Genomic DNA, 26,293 nt, shown 5'->3' on the forward strand with positions numbered 1-26,293 from the left:
TGTATTTTTTGATTTTTTTTGATTTTTTTTTGATTTTTTGATTTTTTTTGTTTTCAAAACAAATAGAAATTGCGGCCTGTTTCAACCGTTAATAATCAGTCTACGAGCAATGTGGCTATCAAAGTAGCACGGCGCTGTCCATTGACCCAGTGGCCAGCAATTGTCTCAGTTTTTAAGACATGAATACCTTCTTGGTGTGGCGGTTTGAAAGTCTTCTTCGCTTATTTCGGCCAACACCAGGAAAGGATTAGAATTAGAAGAGGGCTGTTTCATTGATGGGTATGACCCCAAAGAAACCTTCTGATCAGTAAGGATTAATCCCGGTGTTGTCGCCATGGTGACGCTCCGTTCAGGTCTTTTCCGAGAATTTCTGCGTTTCCTGCCTTGAACTTTCCAACCATCATCAGAAATATTAGATACCAAAATATCAGACTTTTCAACGGTAGTTCCGACATGTTTGGAGCCCAGATCCTCTTCCGCGTCTTGAGGAGATTCTTGGAGCGAATTCTGAGTGTATTCTTGGCTGAGTCCCAGGTCTTTCTCATCAATAGATTCGGAAGCCATGTCCATACCATTGCTAACTACATTCAGGTTCAGCACCTCGTAGTTTCCCATAGTCAAGTCTATAGCCAGAGAGCTGTCAAGAATCACGTTTTCAAGAGAAGAGAGTTCAAGCTTTCCAGGAACTTTCTTGTGTGGTCTGCTTGGGCGTGGTTCCAGATAGTCGTTCTCATCGATGTCGGCCAAAACAATAAAAGGGTTATTAGAAAGAGGAGATATGGAGATAGTTGATTCGGGCTCATTGGTTAGTTTCTTTCCAGAAGTCCCAGAATCTGTCTTCACTTTTGTGACAGTTCTTCTGCGAGAATTTCTGCGCTTTCTTCCCTGAACTTGCCACCCAGACTCCATATCAAAATCTGGGTTAGCAGCAGGCAGCAGAGCGATGGTTTCCACTTTGGAGATTTCAAGTCCCCATTGAAAATAGAATTGTTCTCCGGGAACAAGTTTCCTTGCGTTCTTTCGATCTCACCAGTCTCAGTGCAGTCTACAACTACGGCTGGCTTTATAGAGAAACCAGCCAAGGAGCCAAGCTTAGAGTCTGAATTGGAAGAATGAACGGAAGAAGCACCAGTGTCCCCGTCGGAAAATTCCAAAATGCTTCCGTCGCTTGATGGAGATAAAGTGGTAGAGCAGTCTGTTTCTGTGGCCCTTGGATATCCGGATTGAAAGGCAGAAGAGGCAGCAGCAATTTGAACAGAGATGAAATCAGAGGTAGTGTTTCCACTGTGATTCTGAATCTCAGGTTCAGCCCGAAAGGGGCCAGAGTAGTATTTTTTGATTTGAACAGCGTTCAAGTCCGTGGTGGCAGATTCTGCCTGGACCGAGAGTTCAATAAGGAGCACGACAAGAAAATAGCCTGTGAGGCAAAGCGCAGCGATTTCCGAAACGCAATTGATGAGTCTGAAGCAAAATATCACTTGTGCAATCATGATGAAGCGTATGTTCGTGAAAGATGGAGAGGTAAAAGAATGTTTGGAGAAAAAGAAGAGAAGCCTCGTTTATATGGGAGAATTCATTTTTGCAGTCGGCGGCCTAACAAAGTACGGCTGCGAAATCTGATGTGCGAATCTTCACCGCGTAAAGTTTTGAAGTGAACCTCACAGCAGCTTGATTCCAGACACTATGTGCGATAATCTACGAAGGTGAATGATTATGGAATTTGTGAGTGACTAAAAGATCTTTGAACCACGTGACGTTTCTGGTGATTGATCATCCGGTGCTTCTAATGTCATGTGACTGCACTTGCCAACGGCGTCCCGTAAAGTTGTGTTTTGTTTATTTTTAGCGAGACGAAGTTCGAGATAGATTGTCAGATACTCTAATTTTGAAATCCTCTCGAAGCCCAGTCCATATTCATCGTTGTAATTCAAAATGTATCACGTTGTCGGTCAATTGCGCCAAAACATATACTCTTGCTGGCCTAGAAGGCAGCATTCTTGGGTTTTACTACGATTCGTGAGACTATTTGAATTAACTAATTTGTTAGGGTGAAATTTCCTTTTGCTCGCGACCGATGTTCTTCATTTATAATTAGTTATATTGGATGAGGGATGGATGGCTCAGAAAAAACTCAAAGATATTGAGGTGTGCCTCACCCAAATCCCCAAAATATAGTAAATCGGGGCAAAGACATCATGTCATGACCTCAGGAAAAACTCTACGCATTTTGCGGTGGTGATAATATATGCACCTGTACTTAGAGCAGTGGGGCTAAACGTATGTTTGAGCTTTTACCGAGTTGTTTTCAGTTGAATGAGTAAAAAATGCTCAAACCTCAGCCAATTGAAATTTTCAAACTTTCAATCTCGACTGGTACTAGCTTTCTGGCTTGTTTTGGCTTAAATTAAAAGTTTTTCAACCTATGAATCTAATGAGTAGACCTGATCTTTACTCATCTCCAAAAATTGGCTTCCTGATGTCGGAGCATTCAAAACATTTCAAAACAGGCCACAAGGCTGAAAGTTTAGGCCTAGACCAACTTAGTCAATAACTTTCCTCTTGTCTTTTCCTCTGTGAACAACTTGTTCCATACCTCAGGAATTTTCTCGAAAGGATTTTCAAACTTGGAAACATCTTCGATGTGAACACCTTCGTCCACTTTCACCTTTCCACTCTTGATGACGGCAACGATTTCTTTGATAGCTTCAGGGAAGTCAGAGAAGAAGTCAAAGGCAATAAAACCTTGTACAGTCAAACGGTTGCTAGTGATTTCACCCCAGGAAGTAACACTCATCTTTGATTTATCATTGTACCCGGAAATAGCACCACAAGCAATGATACGACCATATCTTTTGGTGCGAGTCAATGCATAATCCAACATATCCCCACCAACATTGTCGAAATAGACATCGAAGTTTTCGTCGCCCATAAATTCATCAATCTTTTTCTTGTACTCTATGTCTCTGTAGTTGACACAGAGATCAGCACCCAAAGACTCAACCCATTTGCATTTCTCATCAGAGCCGGCAATACCAACAACCTTGGATGCCTTGAAAAGGTGTTTGGCGAGCTGAACCACCATAGAGCCTGTGGCACCAGAAGCAGCAGAGACAAGAACAGACTGGCCTTCTTTAAACTGACCAATCTTTTGCAAACCAAAGTATGCAGTCAAACCCGTGAGACCAATAGCAGATAAGTACCATTCATAAGGAAGTGACTTGTCCACTTTTGCACTGACACTACCCTCCGGAATAATAAGCTCGTCACCCCAGTGAAACACACCAGTGATAACATCGCCCGTTGCATATTCAGCAGACCTCGACTCGAGTACCTCACCCAAACCCAAAGTTCTGATGGCTTCACCCTTATAAACTGGAGGCATGTACTGTCTCTTGGGGTCTTGGCCGGCAGAAATCCATAATCTTTGAGTGGGGTCATTCGAAAAATACAATACTCTAACTCTCAACTCACCCTCTTGGACAGCTGGAAGCTCAGTATTGACTAACTTGAAGGTCGAGTCCTTCTGGCCCCAAGACAAGTTCATCTCTTCGGCAGGAGGAGTTTGGAGAATAATTTGAGAGACCATTGTAAAAGTGAATTTCTTGCGATTTAAAAGACTTGATTGTTTTTTTCTATGCTTAATAAAACATCAAATTCAGGGGGATATAATATATCTTATAAATTGGGATATTGAGCATATGGTTGCCCCGGCACAGGCATTTGGCTTACAAAACTTTCAGCTGCTTACTAAGAAAAACTGAAAAAATTCATAATATCACTGGCTCATGAACAAAGTCTTACCATAGTCACATATTATTTTGATGATGTATCTGGCATATTATGATCAGATGATTATTAAGCATGATAAAAATTGCGCGTTTTTGCTGACTCAGATTTTCTTTTTGGAGACAAAATAGTTTAAGTCAGTTTGTGTTTAAGACTGGTATTTGAATTTTGGAATACTTTATATCAATTTTGCTAAGTGATACCAAAGTCAAAAGCTCAAGACTCAATTGAATTGATCTTGCGTTGTGTACTCACATTAACTGAGGTGCGAACATGTATAAGTGTAGAAATTAGACGCAATTATTTGAAACACCAGTTAATTTTCGAATAAAAATTGTAAAAATCTGATACCGCCTCTTCTAGTGTTGCTTATGGTATATATAACCGAGGTATACACTCATTCAAACTATACATCTTTAGCTTCATCCTTATACTCCTTTCACTAGTATACTTTATACTTTTACTTTATTCTATGTGATTATCGTAATTATATGGCTTATAGCACCTTAGAACTTGATCTTAGATCTTTGGATTACTCAAGAATAATTCGGAGCATTCTCGGTCTCTCTAAGGGTATCTTAAATATGCAGAGTTCCTTGGAGCTATGTATAAGCTTACTACACAGTGATATAAACATGCAAGAATTCAATGTTTGGATAAACGCTTTCAAAAAAATTAAAATCATAAATTTTAGTGGGATGAAGAAGGATAAAATTTCTTTTGGTAATGGAACAACGTTCAGCACAAAATGTCCACCTTGTATAACATGAGAGAAGCATCAAGTCACAATTGTTCTTCAACTAAATCACATTTTTTTTTTTTTTGGTAGATTCATCTGATTAAAGGGGCAAAACTATATAACGAATATATATAAAAACCTTTAACACATAACGCGAAAGGGCTGTTTCGGGGAAACAATGCCTAGTTTCGCGGGTAAGTGGAGTTTTTTAGAGCATGGGTTTTATAAATTGTTTCCTTTGATCGTGATTTTTTATTTGTCGAAGGTTTTTCAAAATCGTGTGTCTGCCATTAAGGGCCGGACGAACTAGAACTGATGATACGATACCCAACAGCTCAAAACGAATGTATTGAAAACCAAAGACCACCAAAGAATATCGAAATGATTTGTGACTTACTTGACCTAGTTGTTATTTCTTCACTTGAAGGCCAAGTTCATAAGATGTGTCACGTGACCACGCCTTTCTTCGTCTTGGTGCAACGGACTTTCTTACTGTTTATACAAAGCCATTCGGGTGAACAACAAAAAGGGAGTATGAAAATCGTCTATATCAGGTATAAAAAGAAAGCACAATAATTGGAGGCTAAGACCAATAGACCGAACCTCACGACAAAGATCATGTACTTTTAGATTAAAACGTTTCCCTGCAAGCATGCAAGTCCATACCATGTACCACATCATGTAAAGACATGCATCTTTCTATCTAAAAAACGAGTTACCTTCGATGCTACATCCCAGGACAATAGCTGTATTGATGGTCTCCCGCAGCCTGGGTGCAAATCTTCAGCAATAGAAGACGCGCACCCGATCTTACGCGCAGTCACGTGGTATGATTAATCTGGAGCAAGATCGGCCTGGCGATCGAGATTGCAAAATTTCGGACCCTCAACTTCTACCAACACCAACCAAATCTAACAATGGCTACTAACATCACTTGGCACGACAACTTGACCCACGATGAGCGTGCAGGCCTCAGAAAACAAAGAGGTGTCACAGTTTGGTTGACCGGCTTGTCTGCCAGTGGAAAATCGACCATTGCTTGTGCTATTGAACAGGCCTTGTTGCAGAGAGGCTTGAATGCCTACAGATTGGACGGCGACAACATCCGTTTTGGCTTAAACAAGGACTTGGGATTTTCTGAGGAAGACAGAAATGAAAACATCAGAAGAATTTCCGAGGTTGCCAAGTTGTTCACTGACTCTTGTAGTGTTACTTTGACTTCATTCATTAGTCCATACATCAAAGACAGACAGACTGCCAGGGAGTTGCACGAAAAGGACAACTTGCCATTTGTTGAGGTCTACGTCGACGTTCCAGTTGAGGTTGCTGAGCAAAGAGATCCAAAGGGTTTGTACAAGAAGGCCAGAGAGGGTATTATCAAGGAGTTCACTGGAATCTCTGCCCCATACGAGGCTCCAGAGAAGCCTGAGGTGCACTTGAAAAACTATGACGGCCAGAGCATCGAGGAAAGCGCGCAGAAGATCATTGCTTACTTGGAGGAGAAGAAATACATCTAAATGCGGTGGGCAACACATACCGAGATCGGGCCCGGCCAGACATAGAGTGTAGTATACATGTAATCAGAATAAACGCTCAAGAAACACAAAATATGCTGGCAACGTGAGTCTCTGACAAATGCTTTATTTCTTCAAACTATCTAATCTTGCCTGCAAGTCGTCCTCGTCGTTTCCTCCGACAGCCTGCGCCACTCGTGCTGGGGAAGTGCTTTCAACATTGATTTGATTCGGCGTGTCTTTCAAGCTGGTGTTCAAATCGACACCAATTTCGTCCAAGACTTTTGTCAAAATCTCGTCAGCCTGCTCGTCTTCGCCCAACCCATCCTCGTCCATTTCCATGGCGTCGTCGATGGCATCATCCATGAATTCCTGTTTTTGGTCCATCATATCGTTCTCTTTGGCCAATTCTTGTGCAATCCGCGATAGCTGTGGAAGATTCATCAGACGGTTCATTCCCAGCAATAAACGAGTGGCATCCCGCATTGAGGTGGCCATTTGCGTGTTGCTTCTCACCGACTGGATACGCAACAGAATCGCTTGTAATTGCGCCTTCATCAGGTTGAATTTGACGATATAGTTTTTCGTCCGAATGAGATCCTTGGCCTGTACCTTGGCGCTGGCAATTTGCCCCTGTTTCGCCGACTTTTTGATCTCCAGCATGAGCTTCTTTTCTTGCTGTTGTAATTTAGTAGTTTCCCTTGCTAATTCTCGCTGGGTTTTCTCCAAAGCCCGCTGGTTTTTTCGGAGCCTCTCCTGAGGCGTGAGCTTTTTGCCAAATGCCCATTCAAATAATTGGGACATGCTGCTGTGCTAATGTGAGGATTTTGGTCTCTACAACCTTGTGGGGTTTTGTGAGTTGCCTGCGCCTCCGACTCTCCGATAAGAAGGTCGCGCGCGAACCACATGTATCGTACCTTTGGGACAGTTTTTGTCAATATCCGTTACCCTATGTACCAAGTTGGTTTGCTATTTTCTATTTTTATTTTTTTGACTCTAGAGGGAGAAACATTTTCTCACTCTGCCGCTCAAATATCTTCTTCCTGGCCCAACATGGCGCTAGTATCTGTGTCATCGTACTTCTCAAGAATACTGTACAATTTGTTCACAACGTGCTCCGTGTCATCGGTGTTGATGTCCTCCATTCCGTATTCGTAGATCGAGAAAACACCGAACACTGCTGCAGCGGCACACGCAAAAAGCGCAACGTATCCCTTGCTTGTGAATCCTGGAGGCAATGGCTTGTACTGTAAGTTCTCCCCACTCAAATCAAGCCACGCCGATTCCGAGTCTCCTTTATTTCCGGCCGCATTTCCAGCAGACGAGATGCCAAGAGCTGCACACGCTGCTAAATGCGATTCATGGATTGGCGTTTGCCTTTCTTGTATGGCCAGAGGCGATTCAACCAACGTGATTGCGAGCCCCTGCTCCAAATGCCAGTCCACGTGACAATGAAAAAGCCAGACGCCAGGATTATTGGCCTTGAACCTGAGCACCACAAATCCATTGGATTGCACCACGACAGTGTCTCTTACCAAAGGGTGCTCAGGGAAATGGGTGTGCAGCGTATCCAGCAGGTTATAAATCTGAGGGTTTTCGTCATCATCGGTGCCCTCAGACCGCGAAATTACCTGGAACGTGTGCCCATGTAAATGGAATGGGTGCAAACCAGGGTCCATGTTGTTCAAGACGATCTCGACGATCTCGTTTTCCTGGAGAACAAAAGTGTTGGTGTTGGATCCGTATATCGCGGGATGATTGGCGTATTCGCCGCTGGACAAGACACTGTAAAGAGTGGGCACTTTAGGTGCAGTGTAGGAAATCCCATTGAAGAAGGCGTAGCTGATTCCGTCGCCAAGATTGTCCATTGTGAAGTTAAGCACGATTTGGTAGTCCGGGCTGTCGAACAAAACGTCTTCTCGATGGGTGATCAAGTCCATATCATTGATGGGGTGAATTGTTTTGATGAGCTTCTCGAAGTGCTTGTGACCATTGGCTAAAGGCTCTGCGTGGTGCGGCTCCTCCGCGTAGTCTAAGTAGTTCGTAGATATGATTTTGAGGTCCGAGGGGAGGAAATCAAGCATGGGCTCGTCCATGATGTTCACAAACCTAAACGAGTCCTGCTTGGGGCTTCTCTTGGTTTTGAGTAATACGCCGTACCTCTGGGCCACGCCAAGGTACAAGGAGTCCACCGTAACCGGCTTCACATACACACCATCCACTTCAACAATGGTCAATTCGTGGTCCTCGATGTACAAGTACTGGCTTACAAACATACCAACGTTCACAATTCGCAAGTAATATGTGGTGTCGGGCTGCACGTTCCACGAAACTGACCGGGACTCGTTGAACAAAGAATTCTGTGGAATTGGCTCTGCCCCTGTTGGGTTGTATCTTGACTGGAAAGATTTCATGATATCCCTACTCTCCAAGTGATAGTGATCCCCCACAGTCAAGGGCACCTGCTGGTCAAACTTGAATGGGTAATCCTCCTCGGAGTTTTCCTCCACGATAAACACACCCCGGAGACCATCGCTATATTGCGAGCCCAGATGCGAGTGGTACCAATATGTGCCAGCTTGCTTCACAACAAAATCATACAAATATGTGTGGCCCGGGGGGATGGGGCATTGGGTGACATACTCGGGGCCGTCCATGGAATTGGTGGACTCCATGAACAAACCATGGAAATGCAACGACACATTTCGGTCGGACATCCCATTATGAAGGTGTATGATGACACGGTCGTTTTTGGCGACCTGAATCACCGGATTGGGCCACTGCCCGTTGATGCCGATGACCGGTCTTTCATGTTCGCCATCCGGGTTAGCAGTCACGAGCGTGGTGTTGAAAAAATACTCGTGGGTAGCTGCATTAGCCACGGCTAAAAGTGGCAGAAGAATTGCCAACACAAACCAAAGCATAGAAATTTGAGCAAACAGGAGCTGCTACAGTCTGAGGGAAGAAGTAAGATGTATTTTTGTGTTTCGTATACAGATTTCTTGTCCCCATTGCAGAATTCTTGTGCTTGGAGCCAAGCCTCTACCTGCAAGAGTGCGCTCTTCGAGGGCCTGTGCACGTAACCACGTCGGCTAGCAATGGAAGTCCCAAGCAGGCCTCCACAAGGCCCGAGACCAAGTCACGTGTCATCAAGCGAAGGACTTCAACTCGATACTTCCGCTGTCCGCGCCGCCATCCGCGCGCTGCTTGCTGTGCGTCACTAAGGCCTCGGCCGCCTTCCTCTGCTCATCATTTAGCTGTTCCACGACAACCTTCTTAAAGCTGTCTATCCTGCTGTTCATGAGGTCTAGCATTTTCTCATGCAAGTAATCTCTGCTCAAAACGCCCCTTTCATCGTAGTTTATAAGCAAAGGAATAATGAGACTAGTGAAGGCAGTCCCCTTTTCCATTTCATCAATCAACAGAGATTGGTTAAACATGTAAACAATCTCGAACTTGACCTTCGTGACGACTTCCTGTTGATCATCGTAATTCAACAACGAGTCGAGTGTGCCCCTCAAAATCGCTTTCGTCACTGTGGCTGAAGCACTTGACAGCCCTGCATGATTAATGATTGATTTGATAGATTGAATGCTCATTGATGCTAGATCGTCATCAGAAATTCCGTCAACCAACGACTGAGAAAAGCTCGATATCTCTTGCTCGTCAAAAGTAACGTTTCCCCCAGTAATCAATATCACCATGGTAATGATGTACGTTTTTTTGCTGATCGCAGAGCCGAAGAGCCCGTTGGACTTCAAAACCTTGACAAAGGAGCAAAGCAACTCGTCATTAGTGTTGCGAGCTTGTGATACAATTGTTTTCAAAAATGGTAAGGTAGCTCCAATTAAAGCATCATTCCCGAATTCAAAGAACTTAGCGATCAAATAGAACATACACGAGATCAAGTCGCTTTTTGATTCTTGAGAGAAACCTTGCATCATACGTGCAAGTACGGCAAATTCTTTGCTTGCCAAGGTGAGACTGCTCTGTGAACCACATCTTTTGAGAAGTATCTTGCTTGACTCATCTTCTGGGTCGAAATCCTGACGCAAGAAAGGGAATATCTCAAAGAGAGGAAGCATAGCCACTCTCATTAGCTCCGAGTACTTAACAAACGAAGAATCATTCGGTTTCGAGATTTTGGAAAATGCTTCAAATAAAACACTCACCGTTTCTATGACCTCGCACTTTGTCTCAGTCTCCTTTTCCATCAAGATTAGGCGATCTAAAAGGTCAATCACTTCTCCAAAAACGTCTTCGTAGAACAATGACATTGCAAGACCCGGGACTCTGACAAGCCTGTTGACAGACTTCAATACCTGGGAAACATTGTGATTTTTTATCAAAGCCTCTGAGCACTGACAGAACATTACAAAGAAAAAGTTATCCTCCTCGTCTTGCAAAGCGTTTTGGATAGCCGAAGCATCTTTCTCGAGAATGAGACTGAGTACACCAACAAAGTTGAGCCAATAGTTCTCGTATAGTTCTAGGTCCTTTGAATTTGGCTGATTATACCTTAGGCTGGAGAGTTCTTTGAGAACTAGAATCCAAAGCGAAATCAACAACTTGGAGTACTTTTGCAAAATCTCTTCAAATTCGGGCTCACTAGTTCCGTGGGTAGTTGCAAAATTCACGTGAAGAACCGCCCAGCAATTCAAAATTGACAACTGAATGGCTTTTCTGCCGTACTCGGCCATTGTCTCTAAGTGAACGAATTTTAAAAACTTGTTGGACGAAACCTCTTCTAACAAGTAAATCATCGTCCGCAAAATTCTCTGTTTCGAATAAAAGTTGATACGAGGAAGATTGATAAACTTGGAAGAAACATCGATTGCCTCAACAATTACACTCGCATCACTATCGGAACTGAAACATGGAATCAAAGCACTGATAATTTGAGCCTGTTGCTGCTCGAGAATCGATACCCCAGGGTATAATGGATCTTCCAAGTGGCCAAATACATCTAATGCATTGCTAAGAAGTTCCACTCCCTTAATTTTGATGGAGACAATTGGGGTTGCGGTGCCTAAAAACGAAATACGCACTATTTCTTGAATTTTGGGCTCTAGCTTAGCAGCTAAATGTGGATTCTTTTTTGAATCAGATAGAAATTTGATGAGCAAGTCATAAATAAGCAGTCTGAAATCCCAGTTGATGGGCTGGTTTTGATTGTCCATCTCTTCGTGAGTTTCCACGATGTTTTGTGCTTCTTCGTCAGTGAAAAGGAAGTTAGCATCCGTGTTGACTTTCTTGTGTCTTTGTTGGAAAGGTAGCAACTTTTGCTGGTAGTTGATTTCAATGAATTTTCCTGTCAACTTTCTTGAAGACATGTTAAAAAGCTGAGTTAGTTGGTGAAACCAATTAGCTTCTGGATTATAATCTATCCAGTAAGAGATGAGTGACTTGAGCTCTCTACAAGGCTTTATTTCCATCAGAACCCACGCCAAGTTCAATGATTCTTTCCCCAACGTTTTGATTCCAACTTTTGTCATTTCTGCCAAGCTGACAAGCGCTTGTTGAAGTAGTTCTTGACTCGTTGTGAACGAAAAAATTTGATCCAGGTTAATGGATGTAGGTCTCACATTTCCAATTCCAATCTTCAAATTTGATTGAACGATCACAAGAGCAAATTTTTTAAACCACTTGGCAAAACCCCTAGTCAAGGCTGGGTCGAAAATAATCAATTCCTGACATGCCAACAAAACTGTTGAGACAGAATTGAGGAGGTCATTCATGCTCAGACAACGAATTCCACGCGACAATAAAAGTAAAATCTGAAAAATTTTGGTTTTGGTTGCTGTGTGGCAGTCTCGTACTCGAGGTCCCAAGGATGTGATACAGACTCTCACCAAGCTAGCCACAGTACTTGCGAAGCCATATTTGGAGCGCAAATTTGTATACATAATATTCGAGTCGGTCAAGCTGAGACTGTCCGAAATAAAGTTGGAATAAGTCAAGGTCAAGATTTCTTCAATCAAAGACTGATTGCCGAGAGGGTTCTCAAAGAGAATTGTTGCCGCTCTCAGGCTATAATATGAAATCACTGGATGTGCGTCTTTAATCAACTGAATCATAACATCATGGATTTCAATGAATCCAGAATGAGTGTAATGGTTGATTTTTGCGAGAGAGAAAACGCAGCGGCCCCTATGGAACGGAGAGGAGTCGATAACGATCTTGCCGATTATAGTTGCAATAACCTCTTCCACTTTCGGCTTCTCAAGCAAATGTGCAGCTAACCCGACCAGATCTGCACAAATGGATACCAATGCGGGGTCCGTAGAGTCGATTAGATCTATGATTTCAAGAAGAAGTAGCACCAAGTCTTCGCTGAGAGACATTTTCGTTTTCACGGTATGGCTTAAGAGACCATGGACAGCAACTCCGATATTGATCATCAAAGCTTTGCGGCGTAATGGGTCCACCTGCTTAACACTGAGAGAAGATCTTAGCTGTTCAAGAAGGGAAAATTGGATCTTGTAGCTCAATCCAATAAACACAAGTTGAAAAAGCTCAATGGAAAGATCAACTAGGGATGTTATCACATTTGTCGAATATTCATGGCATAAAGAGTAGCGGTTTAAAATTAAAGTAGCCGGATCAAAGTTTATGCTGTGGCAGGCAGTCAGGTTTTGCATTGACTCAAATGCGTCTGACCAGCTAAGAATATCAGAGGCTGACAGGTTTTCGATACAAGACTCGAAGTACATTGCTGGCTCACGGAAAAATGAGCTCGTGTATGGCATTCCCTCACGAAGCAGCTGAGATAATTTGTCTCTGTAACAAATTTCATCAATCTTTGGGGTATCAGACAGAAATTTACTTGTAACACCAAAGTTGTAGTTGCAATCTTCCTCTAGGAAAATAAAACTGTCGTCTTGATGAACAAACTTCAAGGCTGGCTGCTTGGACTTGATTATCTTGCTTTTGTCCTTGGTGGTGTCACTGGATGTGTGTCTGGAAAAAAGTTTGGCATCTGCAAAAATCTTGAGAAGGAGAATCACCAAAGTAGAGTTAACTTCTCCTTTGAGAGAATGGGCAATTTTAACAAAACCTTGCATAACAATCTTTTTGTTATAAAGTATCAAACTTGCTAGTTGATGCTCCTTAGACAATTTCTTTCCTTCGGAGTAATTGGAAAAAAGGAAATTGCTGGCTAGGTAAGGGCTGTATTCGGACTCGTTGAATGCCTGAGGATTGAACCCTGTAACGAGTCCCAAAGCACCAAATTCACTCTCGAGAAAAACCAAGTACTTTTGAGATTTGATCAAGAGAAATTGGAGTTGCTTCATAAGCTCCGGAGTGGCTTCAACTGCAGATATGTAATTCAACAAACAGAGTAAGCTGAAAGTTCTGAGTTTTAAATTTTGAACCACGTCTCGTATATTTCCAAGTGTTGAGTCTCCTGATAATGCCGAAGTGGTAAATTGAGATGTTAACAAGTTTTTCCAGAAAACCAAAAACTGCGACGAGTTCAACTTCACAAACTCAGACTCATGGTAAAAGGTCACAAGAGCTGACAAAATTATCCAGAAACCACCATTCTTTATATTTTTCAGCCCAACAGAGCTATTGTGCTTCAAATTTTGTGTGCAAAAACTTACGAGTTTTGCGACGGTGGAGTTTTGAAGCAGGGTTATGTCGGATTGCTTGATGAGAGCCAGCAAAGCAAGTGCGTACGATAACAACTTGGTTATGCCAGACTTTGTGATATTTCTATCCGTTGGAGGAGCTGTAGTCTCATTCAGGTTTTGAGAATTGAATTCCTGGCTTACCATTGCGAATACTTCCAAGCTTAGACGATTGCTTTCTGACCGGTTCACAGCAGCATAGTCAAGAAGACAAACCAAGCTGTAATTTCTAATGTATTCAGATTCATTGGCAAGCAACGAAAGGAGCAAATCACTGACGTAGCTATTTCTTTTCGTAGTAGAATGATTCTCATCTTCATCAACCTGTTCATCGTCGTCATTGTCCACATCCCCCACCAGAGTTTCATTGCTTTTGGAATGAACCAAAGAGTTGAAGTCAACACTGTGTGAAACAAGTAAGGTCACGATTTTCAAGGCCAAATTCAATTGGTACGGATTCGTGTATAGGTTTATTTGACACTGTCCAAGTCCCTTTTTCTTGCTTTTCTTCAATGCTTTGAACCCAAACAAGCCTGATTCACGTTTTTTTTCGTTGCTCAATCCTTTCGAAACTGAGTTTTCGGCACGTGAAGATTCATCTTGCGATGACGAAAAATGCAGCATCACAAAACGAGCCATCGTATCGTGCAGCTGTGCTCCACTTTCAGTGATGAGAAACTCTACTACTTTGGCCCACTGAGACAAAGTCCTTGCCCAAGCTCCGTTTTGAATATGCAAAACGTGACTCATGTCATCAAACAAAAATAAAATTGAATTGATAAGACTCGTCAATGACGAGGCAAGGAAATCTTTATCCTGCAACAGTTCCAACTGAACATAAAATACAAAGGCTTCAACCACACCTACTTGAAGTAAAAGAGTGTTCAAGGTTGAACCTGGCTTTGCCTCTGTGTCGTAATTTGAAAACACATGGGCTTCTTTCTTCACATCCAGAATGGGTTCAGCATCTGCGCCAACCATGCACGTCATAGATTCGTTCCACAAATTCATTTCTGGCATTGGGTATAGTCCAAGTAAGTAATTGGCTGGGCTGAATTTTCCAGTTGCAACAAAATTTATGAGTACGTTGGCAAGGAGGTCAACGGTGGCGCTACGAACCTCTGAAAACTGAGATTGTAAACCAAATAAAAACACTTTCTCGTGGGTTGAAAGAATAGCCTGTTGGAACAGATCCTGCTGAGCCATGATAGCCTCCGGCTTCAATTTACTGCTTGAGGTTGATGAAGCAGATGTTTCTAGCAATGTCTCGTAGTGGGATGACGCTTGCAAGACCAAAAGATTTTTCAAGGCTTGGATATAGTAAGATACCATGGGAATACTTGGTCCATTCTCTAAAGCAGCTTCTGGCAATTCAGAAATGAGAATGCTGTGCTGAGAGATTGTCTTCAGAACAAGCTTTACTATTTTGGCCAGGAACTTTTCGTCAATGTCGGATTTAAGAGCTCCCTTGACCACTGTACTGAGCAAGAACACAAGGTTGCTACTCACAATTGCATTTTTCTTCAAAATTTTGTAAATTTGCGTTACAGCAAAGTTTATCAACGACGCCACATGGAGCGGATAGGTTTCCAAGATGTCGATTAAAACGATGCACGCTATTTGCCCGCTGCCGGGAAATTGACCCTTTTCATCCAATCGAAGCTCTCCTAAGAGGTTATTGGACAAGTCGTATACTTTACTCGGAAGCTTTTCCAATACTGTAATCATGGTCCTCGAAAGCATTTTGACGGCTGTTGAAGAAACATTCTCCTTTGTGCCAGCCTCGCTCGTGGCATCAGGAGAGCTTGTCTTCTTAGTAATAATCCGCTCATTTTCTAAAGCAAGCATACGCTTCAAAAGACCTTCCAATTGGGCGAAAATTGAGGCATAATTGGGGGATTCATCCTCGTCAATGTGACCCGACAAACATAGGTCCAAATTGGCTAAAAACGAGAGCCCATTTTCATTGGTGTAAGCATCAGCAAGCTGGTGATGATCCGATGACATGCCAGAAGAATTTTGAGTGACGTGATATTTTATATTCTTCTTTGTTTCAAGTAATCCTGGCGGGCACTTTGTCAGGCTGGAATCTCAGAGGCATGTGTTTGACAAAATGGTCACGTGATCCACGCGTCGCTCACAGCTCGAATGTATTCAATATGCATAGCCTCTTCAGACCAGGCCTCAATGATTGTGTAGAATATCCTGATCCTTCCTATTAAAAAAAAAAAAAAACGCCGTGCTCAGAGAGAACAAGACTTAAAATACGTCAATATGATACAGTTTCATCTTGAGCTCGCTCACTAGAGCAGCAAAAAAAAATCACGACAAAAAGCTTTTCATCACATTTCGTAGCTTAAACTTCTTGGATGACCCTCGACCTAGCTCAGGGATCACATGCATGCCTTTATGTCTACCATCGTCCAGGCGTGTCTGCGTAGCTTGTAGAGATAAGCGGTCTTTGCCCTTCTCAGACACACTTCTTCTTGCTTCTTTTTTGCGCGTCTTCTCGGTGATCGGTTGAGCTTCTCCTACGTCTGAAATTGCAGAGGCAAACGAGGTCAGGCCCTCGGATGGAAACGACAAGGCCATGGGTTTGCTCACCTCAGCCGTAGAAAGTGACTTGAAGGCGAGGGAAGTGTTCACTTCTCCTACTTTTTGTCTCAAGATATCAGACTTTGAACATAGCTCTTGGAACCGGGTTAGAGACTCCGAGCGCGGGAATTCAGCCTCCACCATGGGCGCTGGAGGTTCTGTAGCAAGCATTTCGTCTATATCTAGAACGGTGCTTTCGGCAAACGCAAAGTCCCTGAAAGTGCTGTCACGCTTACTGCGGGTGAGTCGTACTGGTTGATGGGCAGTGATATTGCTGAGATTGGATATTGTGAGTTTGTGCTGCGCATTGGCTTGTCGTTCGAGGTCAAGGTCGTTCTCCACCATGGCCAACTTTTCAAGGAGCTCATTGTTGAATTGGTTGGCTAGCTGAAGCTTGCTCTCGACGACTCGGTCTCTCGAAAGGAAATCATCATTCAGAATCTCCATTGCTACGAGTTTATGCTTGAGATCCGCAATTGTTTCCTCGTAGGCGGACTTAGTCTCGACCAACAACTCCAGAAGGCCAGTCACTTCCGAGTTCAAGGATATGACCCTAGAGTTGAGCATCGAAATCTGTTTATCCTTGGACAGCAATTGGTGAACCAACGTGGATTTCTGAGTTTCTAGATCATGGAGCTCGTCCTCGAGGGCTAGTTCGAGGTCTTTGCTGGACTCCTGGAACTCGACCAACTCCAGCTCCAACTCTAGCATACGAAGGTAGACTTTTTCAAATTCAACAGCATCCATTGTTGGGGCGGCATCTTTGGCAATACCAGTCATCGAGTCTCCGTTTCAACGTGTTTTCAAGAGTACTTCAAATTTGCGTGTGCAGGTGCCCCATCATAAAGTACACTGCGCGACAATGAAGTAGGGCCGCGGTTGTGCATCTGACAATCCCTCCGAAGACCATCCATGAACACGGCCGAGCACTCGTTCACCTCACAATTAATCATGTAGAAACGGCAACTTACCGCCACAAGCTGTATTCCTGCTGTTGGGCGTCTTGCTCCGAAACACGTGAAGACACGGCCGCCACGGCTGCATTCGCAACCAGCGCGGCCTCATTTTCAGCATTTCGGCTTGCATCGAAAGGTTTTGGTCGAAGCTCATCGTAGGAACTAATGGGCTCAGGCGCATTTTGTGGCATCGGGGAGACGTGGCTATCGCTGTTGAGGGTCGTTTGGTATAGTTTGCGGACGAGTTTGGCCACGGCAGCTTGGAGAGGAGCTTCCTTGTACTCTCTGATGGTCGCGCGCATCTTCTCGAATGCGAGCTTGAAGTCGGCAGTAGTCCAGAGGATCTTGCTTTTGTCCTTGTGCGTCTCGTGGTACATGTGCACGATATAGTCCCAATCGATGGACTCCTGGTCCGTGACGTTGGACTCCAAAATCCGGTTCAACATCCACAACTTGATGGAGTTGTCCATCATCGAGATCCTAGAAATCGACTCTCTCCGCAAGAGCTTGTTCCACTTGTAGCGGCACTGGATCCTGGAGCGGACCCCGTTCATGCGCTCGCTCACGACGGTCCAGTTGATGAGAATCGGTTTGTCGGTCTGCGACTCGTTCGTGATCATCTCCATCACTATGTTCTTGAGAGACTGCTCCTCGTCCTCAGACCACTTGTTCATGACCCGATTGGCACCGCACTTGATGTAGTTTCTCCAGCGGTCTCTGCAGTCCTCGGGCATTCTGTTCATGGCCTCGCCAATGTCCTTCCAGTTGGTGCTAGCGTTTTCGGTGAGTTTGCGGAGAAGCTCGTCCTCCTCGGGAGTCCATATCGCCCGCACCAGGAAAACGTGGTACTGTCTGCGGACGTGCTTGTACACCGAGGCTTTGGAGCGGTAGGGTAGCACCTTGGTCACGGACTCCCAGAAATTGTCTTTGGGCCTCTCCGAGGTCCATACACGGCGGCATATGTCCATGCGGCTGAGGTGGTTGAGGCGGCAGTAGCCGCGCAAGAAGTGCTTCACGATGTTGATTTCCTGCTCAGAGAACACCCTGGGCCCACGGCCGCCCGCGTCCGATTGCGTGTTGTACCACAAGCACGCCTCGCTCGACGCCTGCGTTATGAGAGTCTCGAGCGAGGAGGCATTGTACTTGGACTCGGCCGAGAGCGCCGGCTCGCTCTGTTCCGGCGCCACGGCAGTGTGCTTCTTCAAAGGCCGCTTGGCCTCGCGCCTGTCGCGCCTGTATCCGGCAGAAAGCGCCGTGGCGGCATGCGCTAGATGGTTGATGGCAGTGGAGTTTTGTTCGTCGTGGCGGCCTCCGCCACGCCGGTCTTGATGGGCGCCGATCGGCGGGGGGAGCCTGTGATGCGAGGGCCCGGGCGAGGCGAGCTGCTTGGCCAATTCCCCGGCTCCCAAAATGGCCGCGTGCACTAGCTGGTCGTGCTCGGAGTGGCCGTCCAACCCGTCCAAATTCGGGTCGATGTCGTTGTGGTCGCCGTAGTCCTTGCGCTGCCGTTTCTTCGGCGTGGTGCGCTCGAAGCCGGCCGCCACCTCCTCCTCCAAGAACCGGTCCCACTGGTACTCCGAAAGCAAGTCCTCGGGGTTAAGCCGCAGCCGCTTGCGCAGGAGCTCCTCTTCCTCGGGGGCCTCTGCATGCGGGGCGCCGGCCCCATGGAGCTCCTCGCCTGTATCGAGCGTGCCCCCCACGTAGCGCATGACGGCGGCCTCCACGGCGTCGTTCAACAGCTGGCTGGCCTTGTCCATCAACTCATTGACCTCGGGATTGTCGGCCGCGAGCGAGCCGTGTGCGGCGTCCGCGGATGCGGCATGGATTGCCGTGTTTGTGTCTCCGGGATGAGGCTGGCTGGCATGTGCATGGCCACTGCTGCGGTGTTCACAGGGGCTGTTGCCCGGCCCATATTTGGCCGCTTCCACAAACGCCATCGAGCTGTTGAGACCGCCATCCAGGCTGTCCTCGCCGGGCGGCTTCGCGCTGTTTTCTGGGCCTTCGCCGGCGACCCCAGAATGGATGCCGTTTGTTTCGGGCTCTTCAGTCTGAGACGTCTCAGCATTGCTGGCCTTGCCTTCCGAGGTGCCAAGCAGAAGAAGAGCTCGGGCCCCGCCGATTTCCGGTTGGCTTTGCATCGGCGTGCTTGGGTGTGCGGGTTTTTCGGTGGCTCTCGGAACCCGATAAAATGCCGGGCGGGGTGTATTTTGCAGCCGGTTGCACCACGTCTGTTATCTGAGGGTTACCCGATTTTATGGTTCCGTGTACTCCAGGGCGATGGGCCCAGGCAGGTTCGCGGGTGCGAAGCTCTGGGGGGTACGGGTGTGGCCTGGGGCAGACTCGCCTCCAGAGCGCCCACGAAATTGCAGATGGCCCCATGCCACCACGCCACTTTTCCACTGGACATGTTTGCATTGGCCAGTGCTGATCAACACGTTGAGTGTGGCATTCGTGCGCTGAAGGCCAGCGCAAAATTCAGCCGCTCCGCTTGACACGGAGTCTGTCTTTACTGGCCTGGGCCCTTTCCTCCGCGTTCTGCATGCCCACCCAGCCCCAGGCGCGGCCGGCACTCCAGGGCCTGCGAGTCAGTCGTATAGTAGTACATCCCCAAGATAAAATCAGGACGGCCTGGCTGACCAACACATCTCTGCACACTGCTGTCGGCATTGGCGTGCAATTCTCTTCCCCGACACAAAACGAAGAAACCTCCATGCTCAATTATAATGACGATGAGCAGACGCTCCTCCAGTTCTACTGCACCGGTTCCCTCGACCTGCCTGTGGCTACATTGCCCCTGGCGATATCGGCAAAAGGAGCCAGCGACACGCAAGGACTCGAAACCTTGAACCCCGCCGAGCAGTACGACGTGCTCAACCAGTTTCTTACGGCGGCAAACTCTCTGTATGGACGCCTCTCGCCTGTGCATGACTTCCAGGACCCTTTGAGCGGGGAAAACGTCGCTAAATTGCTCGTCAGAAAAGGCGTGGTGGAGTCCGAAGCCGACCCGCAGCTTCAGAAGTTCCTAGTTTCCTCCCAGGAATTCAACCCCCAGGCATATCTTTCAGTTGTTCACGAAAACACGCAGATCGAACATCTCGTCGCGTCACTTGACGGGCTAGACACAAGCATTCGCCGCCAGACCTCGGATTTGAAGGCCGTGTTGGACGAAAACTTTGAGGACTTTCTCTCATGCAAACGGTCCATCGATGAGATCTTGGCCTCTTTCCGGGAACTGAAGCTGAAAGCCCAGAAGGACATGGAGAAGTCGAAGGTATTCAATCCGTCTGCACAGAGAAACAGAACGAAACTCGAGGCTGGTGAATCACTACTTTCGGAGCTTGAAGAGTCCATCAATAACTTGAACTTGTCGTCGTCCCTCATGATCAGACCTATAATGGACCACAACGCGAAGGAGGCAAAAATAAACAAACTTGTTGAGTTCATACAAGCCAACCGCTTTCTCTTTGACCTTCCCAGCAGGTTGATAGAACACCTTTGTAATAGTGATGATGAAAGCTTCATCAACGACTACCAAAAGTTCGTAACGGAAAAGGCCGATCTTGCAGAGAAACAACAGAGAGCTATTGCAGATGCGGAAGACTCCAAGGATTCCACTACACTCAGATCTTTGGAAATGACCCACGCTTTTCAGAACACTGTGTTAACTAGAGTATACACTGAAGTGGCTAAGATGGTCGACGAGTACCGCCAAAAATGTCTCCAGGACCTATTGTCCACGGATCACGAAGTTAATAAGACTAGCAATCGGAAATTGGCGCTGGACGTGAAATTCATCGATATTGTCGATAGATTGCACCGTGTTAGTATGGAGGAGTCCAACACTGCTCCAATTAGCCAATTTCTCAAATCGCAATTGTTGAAAATGGAAAGTGAGCTTACGTACGAGTGTGAAAAATTCGAAACGCGCTTCTCACTGATGCAGAATAAGCTCAAGGATTATGTTTCCTCGCTTTCTCAACAGCGCCCCGATGGATCATACGTCAGTCATATTGCTGAAAAGTTTGACAGCGTGGAAGAGTACTTCAGGGTTTCATCCACATACACCACACTGGAGATCGACTACGAGACAAAAATGGTGATTCTCGATATCTTTGGCAATAATGAGAATTTGGATCTTTCCATCATCAATGAAACTTGGTTGGTTTTGGCCAATTTCATAACGTATATTGAGAAGTTCTTCAAGGGCTCCATGTCCAAATTTGTGAAAAATTATGTGCATTACTCAAATTCAGAGTTTAACATTGATAACGATGGCGAGCTCCAAGCCAAATTCTTTCAAATCGCAAGCGATATCATTGATAAGATTATGAACATTTTTGACTGTGGAGATCATACAGATCAGCTGAAAATAACTCCCTCCAATTACGTGGCTTTCCTTCCATACCACACAAATTCGTTATCCGCGATATATTACTTAAGTGCAATTTCCAGGAGTTTCTGCAACCTTCTTACTCTCCTAGGAGAATACACAACTAAGGTTGGAAACTCGACAAAAAGCTTCGACATCAATAAGTTCATCAAAATCCTCCGAGAAACTTCTTTAGCCTTTGATCTGAGAGTTTTAGAGGCTATCTGTGCTACATGGGTTAATGATTGCTCTCAATTTTTCGATCTAGAAAATTGGGCGAAGTACAATATTTTTGGTGATAAAAACACGAAGAGCGTGATCTACACTAAACTCATGCAAATAATATTTTATTACGAAATCTTTGTGCTTGAGAGATTGGCCCAGTTGTTAATTCGCAAGACAGAGTCCAACGATTTTGAGGTGCGTATTGTGTCCTCTTACCCCAGTAAACGGATTTTGGTCAGCTTGGAAATTCAATTCATGCGAAGCATGAATGTTTTGGTTGAGTCGATTTTGAAAAAGTTTACAGCAAGGAGATCTTTGTTGGCTGATGAGGGCGAAACAGGATACGAAACCGAAAAATGTATCTTTAAGGTATTGACTATGAACAACTTCACTGCCCTTGGGGAATTCATTTTCCCGAAACTCATCAAAAATTTTGATGTCTTATTTGAGAGCACGTTACTGAAGCAGTCCTTGAAGTTGTTTGCCGATTTGGACAAGGTGAAAATTACAATCTTAGACGACATAAACGAGATTGAAAAAATCTGGATTGAATCCAAAATTGATAAGCACTTCAGGTGTGTTGCAGCTTCCAACATCTCACGCGAAGTCGAAGTGGACCCATTCGTCTACAATTGTCTTTTGCATTTTGTCAAGCTCGTTCACGTTTTGAAGCCGATCACCGATACCAACACCTTTGTGGCTATAATTCAACAACTCCAGAGCCATTTCTTGTCAAAATTCTTGCAGTGTTTCAGGCAAGTTATGGAACAGGAAAACATAGAAGTTCTGATTTTGGCCAATGTCAAACTTGACCTCGACTTTTTCATAGAGGTATTCGAGGCCAGTGAAACTCTTAGGTTGGACGATTTTTGTATGAATTTGGTGCAGATTGCTTTTGCCGAAATCCAGAAAGTTGAGAATTTATTTGCTGATCTCCCTTACACTGCGCAAGAGATTGATCATGAGCTATTTAAGGCTCTAGAGTACAGTGACAATGAGTTCACATGCTTCCTTTGATCGAGGTGGAGAGAATTGGTCTTCCGACAAGCTGCATATTTCGTGTGATCATTGACTGATTGACTCACTCACAGCTTCAATAACATTCTTTGTTCTAGAATTCAGCTCCACATCCTTTTATTGATTTTAGTGATACGTAGAAACGTGTGTATTAGAGAGGATTTAGTCCGGCACACCATCATTATCTCATCTCATTGCTACATGAGGATGCGCGGCAGTAGTTAGCTAGCATGAACCAATTAACTGAGAATGTCCCGTGACACAGTTAATGAGATTCTCGAGAGCGAAACTGGGGCTTTTCGCAATGCATGCCGTCAGTGGTATGTTGATGGTACTACAGAACTAGGACTACCTGTGAAAGTCGAAGAGGCTGCGATGTTAGTAGGCTCATCTCCAGCAAAAACTTACACTCAGTTGAGTCTCGCTGCCTTCGAAACACATCAAAGCGTACTCATTGGCGGGAAAGGCAGTCATTTAAGCAAAGCCATTGCGGTGGCAGAACAAGTCAAACAGACGACCAAAGCACGGTTCGTGCAGTTCAACAAAGCGTCTTTGCATTCGTCTCTCATCAACCCAGCGTACAAGCCATCAGCGAGCTTAAAAAATATAGAAGTTTTTCTCCGAGACGGCGAGTCGACCCAAGAAGATCTGGCTACACAATCGAGCCAGCCGTCTACCAACGATGTTTTGCGGGAAATCAAAGGTCATAAGGTATACAAAGTTCCATCGATTGCGATTTTGCTAGTGAAAGATACGCAAGTGGCCGAAGAAAAACTACTGGGCTGGACAAGGCAGTGCCACCGCTGAGTAGCTCAGAAAACCGAACTAACACTCGGACTCGTATGGGAATTCTTCGATGTTTCTAAACCTGAGTGGTCCAGACAGACGGCTTTGAACTTTCAAGAATATGAAAGTCAATGGTCTGGTTTCTACAAAAAAAAAAAAACAAGCAGTGCTTAAGCCCAGTTCGAATGCTCTGGCGAGACCTCGGTATTGGCGACGATCATGTTCGGTTGAGGACTCATGTGTGACACGAAAACACACGCGGCGCTGGGCAAAGAACACCTTGTACAACTCACGAGTCGCACATCCCTTGAGTATGGTGACAAACAACAATAATCGCCTTAAGTTATCACATTAGCGGGAAAGCAAACCCTTCTGCCTCAAATGGGTTGATATTTATGCCTGCATATATGTGCTAACCAATGGCGAGTAGTCTTTCGCGACCAGAATCGTAAGGCTAGAGAAAAAAACCCGTAGTTGAAGCCAGCGTATACATATCTAGGAAACTCAAGCATTCACCATGGCTATTGATCAAGAAACTTTCAAATTCGAGACTCCACAGTTCGACCCAAGATTCCCCAACACAAACCAGACTAAGCACTGTGCGCAAAACTACGTTGACTACCACAAGTGTGTTGCAGTTAAGGGAGAGGACTTCGAGCCTTGTCAAATCTTCTGGAAGACTTTCACCTCCTTGTGCCCCGTCGACTGGGTTGACAAGTGGAACGACCAGAGAGAGGCCGGAAAATTCCCCATTAAAATTGAGCAAGATTAATTGATGGCATAAATATCCACGAATACACATCACTGATACACTATTGTAGCTCATGCTTATCGATGGTCCTTATATTATCTGATTAATCCGAAGTTAAATATCACGACTCCCACTTTTCTTCATCCATGCCCAAGTGCTGTAAAAACTCTTGGAAGATCATCTTGATGAGCTGCAATTTTCTTGTGTGATCCCCATCGCGTTGAAAGATCACCAAAACTCATCCTCCACCCAATTCTCATTCCGAAATTCGTTGCTACTACCCCTGAGGTTTTCCTCGGTAAACATGTCCGCGTAGGGATCCTTGTTGAATATCTTTTGTTGCTGGCGCAATTTTGCCTCTTCTTTTGCCCGCTGCTCCACTTTGCGGACTTCGTCTCTTTGGGTCCTTGTCCACTCACGTAATGCCTCTTCCTGTTCTTTCACAAATTGTTCTGTGGTGATTTCTGTCTTTGTCCGGTTGAGCTTATTTACTATACTGTTGTCTTTTTTGGTGACGTGCACTCTTTTGATTTTTTGTGGATTGACAAAAGTCACTGTGCCTGTATCCATCAGCCCATCACTTCTTAAGTTGTCGACCGGAGTGTAGATGATTGTGATATTGTTAAGCTTATTGGCCTTGATGGAATTTGCTTTGGTTAATTGGGCGATTTGCTGTAGGAGGTCGGCATCTACTTGCAAGTCCTCAAACTTGGTAAGTTGTTGTTCCTGGCTTAACTGCAAATACAAATGTGCCGATGAATGCTTATCTACGTGGAACCACAAATTTTTCGGATGAGATTTGTGAATCAACGGGTCGTTTTCAATTTTATCTTTACCCATATAAATAATGTGCTCACTATCAGTGCTGTCCAATGCAAAGTCGTCATACTCACTTTGACTTGCCACACTGGCTTTGAAGTAGTAAACCATTTTTTGCTATCAGTAGTTTACACTGGAAATGCAAGCAGAGACATCGTGTCTATGACTTACAGGGATGCCCTAGTGCGGTGCACGGATGTCACAACATCGACCTACTTTTAAATGTGCTTTGTTAGTGGACTTTGGGTCCTTTCTCCAATTCTGGAGGCAGGCTGTATGACTCAGTCGATTGGCACTATATGCTTGATTTTTCTCAGATTAGGTATTTTGAGCTGAAACAAACAGAAGAATTCCGTAATTTCATTTTTCATGAGATTTACACAGAGTTATTCAAGTTCGAGAAAAAACGTGAAATACCCTTTTTTTTTTTTTTTTTTTTTATTTATTTCATCTTTGAATCGCCGAAGTTTCCATCTGCTTCTGATAAAGTAAAAATTTGGTGGCATCAGGTTTGGTCCATGGCTTTCTACAACAAGACTTGGCTGCTCCTGCAATAGAGCCCTTTCATTTTACATACTATTATATCAAGCACAGCTCAGTCTCATTTTCTGGAAAACACTGCTTGATGAAATTTGTATGAAATCTGATTGTCTTCAGGACCAAAACATACTATATTCTTTTTTAGAATCTGTAATAAATGCTAGAGTAGAGCTTTCTTGAATCGACAAAATAAAAAACATAACTTGTATATTTACTTTTTGACATTCTTTGATTACGTCTGGGGGTGTAAAATTCCACACTTCGGGCGAGCTCCATTCCTATTTCAGAGTCCCAGCGACAAATTCAATTAGAAATTTAAAAGATACCCTTGCAGCTGGTATGTGTAGCCTTTAAAGTCAGAGTTTGTTTTATTGGTTTTGCAAGGGCTATTTGAACACAACCTTGAAGATCTTATGCGAGGTGGAAAAAGATTGGAAGTGTTTGTTATTGAGTATCTCGAGATGTCTCTAAATTGACCATTCCACTTTTTATGAGAGGATAGTTTGGTGTGCTCAGTACAAGCTTGAGGACGTCAAGGCCAACTTCAATTTCGCATCCCGAA

At 44.7% G+C, this 26,293-nt stretch overlaps 11 protein-coding genes across 11 annotated transcripts; 4 read left to right on the forward strand and 7 right to left on the reverse strand.

The window, feature by feature from the left end:
• Positions 1-2,530: 2,530 nt before the first annotated feature.
• On the reverse strand, positions 2,531-3,586 carry METBIDRAFT_42671 (MDR family NADP-dependent oxidoreductase; the record flags this gene model as incomplete). The annotated part of the gene is made up of 1 exon (XM_018857571.1): positions 2,531-3,586. The coding sequence occupies one exon, from the start codon at positions 3,584-3,586 to the stop codon at positions 2,531-2,533; it is 1,056 nt and encodes a 351-aa protein (XP_018711662.1).
• Positions 3,587-5,442: 1,856 nt separating this feature from the next.
• MET14 (adenylyl-sulfate kinase) lies at positions 5,443-6,042 on the forward strand (the record flags this gene model as incomplete). The annotated part of the gene is made up of 1 exon (XM_018857504.1): positions 5,443-6,042. One exon carries the CDS (start codon positions 5,443-5,445, stop codon positions 6,040-6,042), a length of 600 nt encoding a protein of 199 aa, XP_018711663.1.
• Positions 6,043-6,103: 61 nt separating this feature from the next.
• VPS2 (ESCRT-III subunit protein) lies at positions 6,104-6,879 on the reverse strand. The gene has a single exon (XM_018854729.1). The coding sequence runs from the start codon at positions 6,841-6,843 to the stop codon at positions 6,166-6,168; it is 678 nt and encodes a 225-aa protein (XP_018711664.1). The 5' UTR covers positions 6,844-6,879; the 3' UTR covers positions 6,104-6,165.
• Positions 6,880-7,067: 188 nt separating this feature from the next.
• Positions 7,068-8,963, reverse strand: FET33 (putative oxidoreductase; the record flags this gene model as incomplete). The annotated part of the gene is made up of 1 exon (XM_018854071.1): positions 7,068-8,963. One exon carries the CDS (start codon positions 8,961-8,963, stop codon positions 7,068-7,070), a length of 1,896 nt encoding a protein of 631 aa, XP_018711665.1.
• A 225-nt stretch (positions 8,964-9,188) lies between these two features.
• On the reverse strand, positions 9,189-15,521 carry METBIDRAFT_42355 (uncharacterized protein; the record flags this gene model as incomplete). Its single annotated transcript, XM_018857533.1, has 1 exon — positions 9,189-15,521. One exon carries the CDS (start codon positions 15,519-15,521, stop codon positions 9,189-9,191), a length of 6,333 nt encoding a protein of 2,110 aa, XP_018711666.1.
• A 474-nt stretch (positions 15,522-15,995) lies between these two features.
• METBIDRAFT_41973 (uncharacterized protein) lies at positions 15,996-17,015 on the reverse strand (the record flags this gene model as incomplete). Its single annotated transcript, XM_018857473.1, has 1 exon — positions 15,996-17,015. The coding sequence occupies one exon, from the start codon at positions 17,013-17,015 to the stop codon at positions 15,996-15,998; it is 1,020 nt and encodes a 339-aa protein (XP_018711667.1).
• A 220-nt stretch (positions 17,016-17,235) lies between these two features.
• Positions 17,236-18,981, reverse strand: METBIDRAFT_42023 (uncharacterized protein; the record flags this gene model as incomplete). The annotated part of the gene is made up of 1 exon (XM_018857482.1): positions 17,236-18,981. The coding sequence occupies one exon, from the start codon at positions 18,979-18,981 to the stop codon at positions 17,236-17,238; it is 1,746 nt and encodes a 581-aa protein (XP_018711668.1).
• Positions 18,982-19,934: 953 nt separating this feature from the next.
• On the forward strand, positions 19,935-22,835 carry SEC5 (exocyst subunit; the record flags this gene model as incomplete). Its single annotated transcript, XM_018857384.1, has 1 exon — positions 19,935-22,835. The coding sequence occupies one exon, from the start codon at positions 19,935-19,937 to the stop codon at positions 22,833-22,835; it is 2,901 nt and encodes a 966-aa protein (XP_018711669.1).
• A 124-nt stretch (positions 22,836-22,959) lies between these two features.
• Positions 22,960-23,890, forward strand: METBIDRAFT_176310 (uncharacterized protein). Its single transcript, XM_018854728.1, has one exon. The coding sequence runs from the start codon at positions 23,085-23,087 to the stop codon at positions 23,640-23,642; it is 558 nt and encodes a 185-aa protein (XP_018711670.1). The 5' UTR covers positions 22,960-23,084; the 3' UTR covers positions 23,643-23,890.
• Positions 23,891-24,497, forward strand: METBIDRAFT_176365 (cytochrome c oxidase subunit VIb). The gene has a single exon (XM_018854730.1). It carries the CDS (start codon positions 24,139-24,141, stop codon positions 24,391-24,393), a length of 255 nt encoding a protein of 84 aa, XP_018711671.1. The 5' UTR covers positions 23,891-24,138; the 3' UTR covers positions 24,394-24,497.
• A 103-nt stretch (positions 24,498-24,600) lies between these two features.
• METBIDRAFT_41978 (uncharacterized protein) lies at positions 24,601-25,302 on the reverse strand (the record flags this gene model as incomplete). Its single annotated transcript, XM_018857476.1, has 1 exon — positions 24,601-25,302. The coding sequence occupies one exon, from the start codon at positions 25,300-25,302 to the stop codon at positions 24,601-24,603; it is 702 nt and encodes a 233-aa protein (XP_018711672.1).
• Positions 25,303-26,293: the final 991 nt, after the last annotated feature.

Source organism: Metschnikowia bicuspidata, assembly GCF_001664035.1.
Source record: "Metschnikowia bicuspidata var. bicuspidata NRRL YB-4993 chromosome Unknown METBIscaffold_3, whole genome shotgun sequence".
Classification (NCBI taxonomy): domain Eukaryota; kingdom Fungi; phylum Ascomycota; class Pichiomycetes; order Serinales; family Metschnikowiaceae; genus Metschnikowia; species Metschnikowia bicuspidata.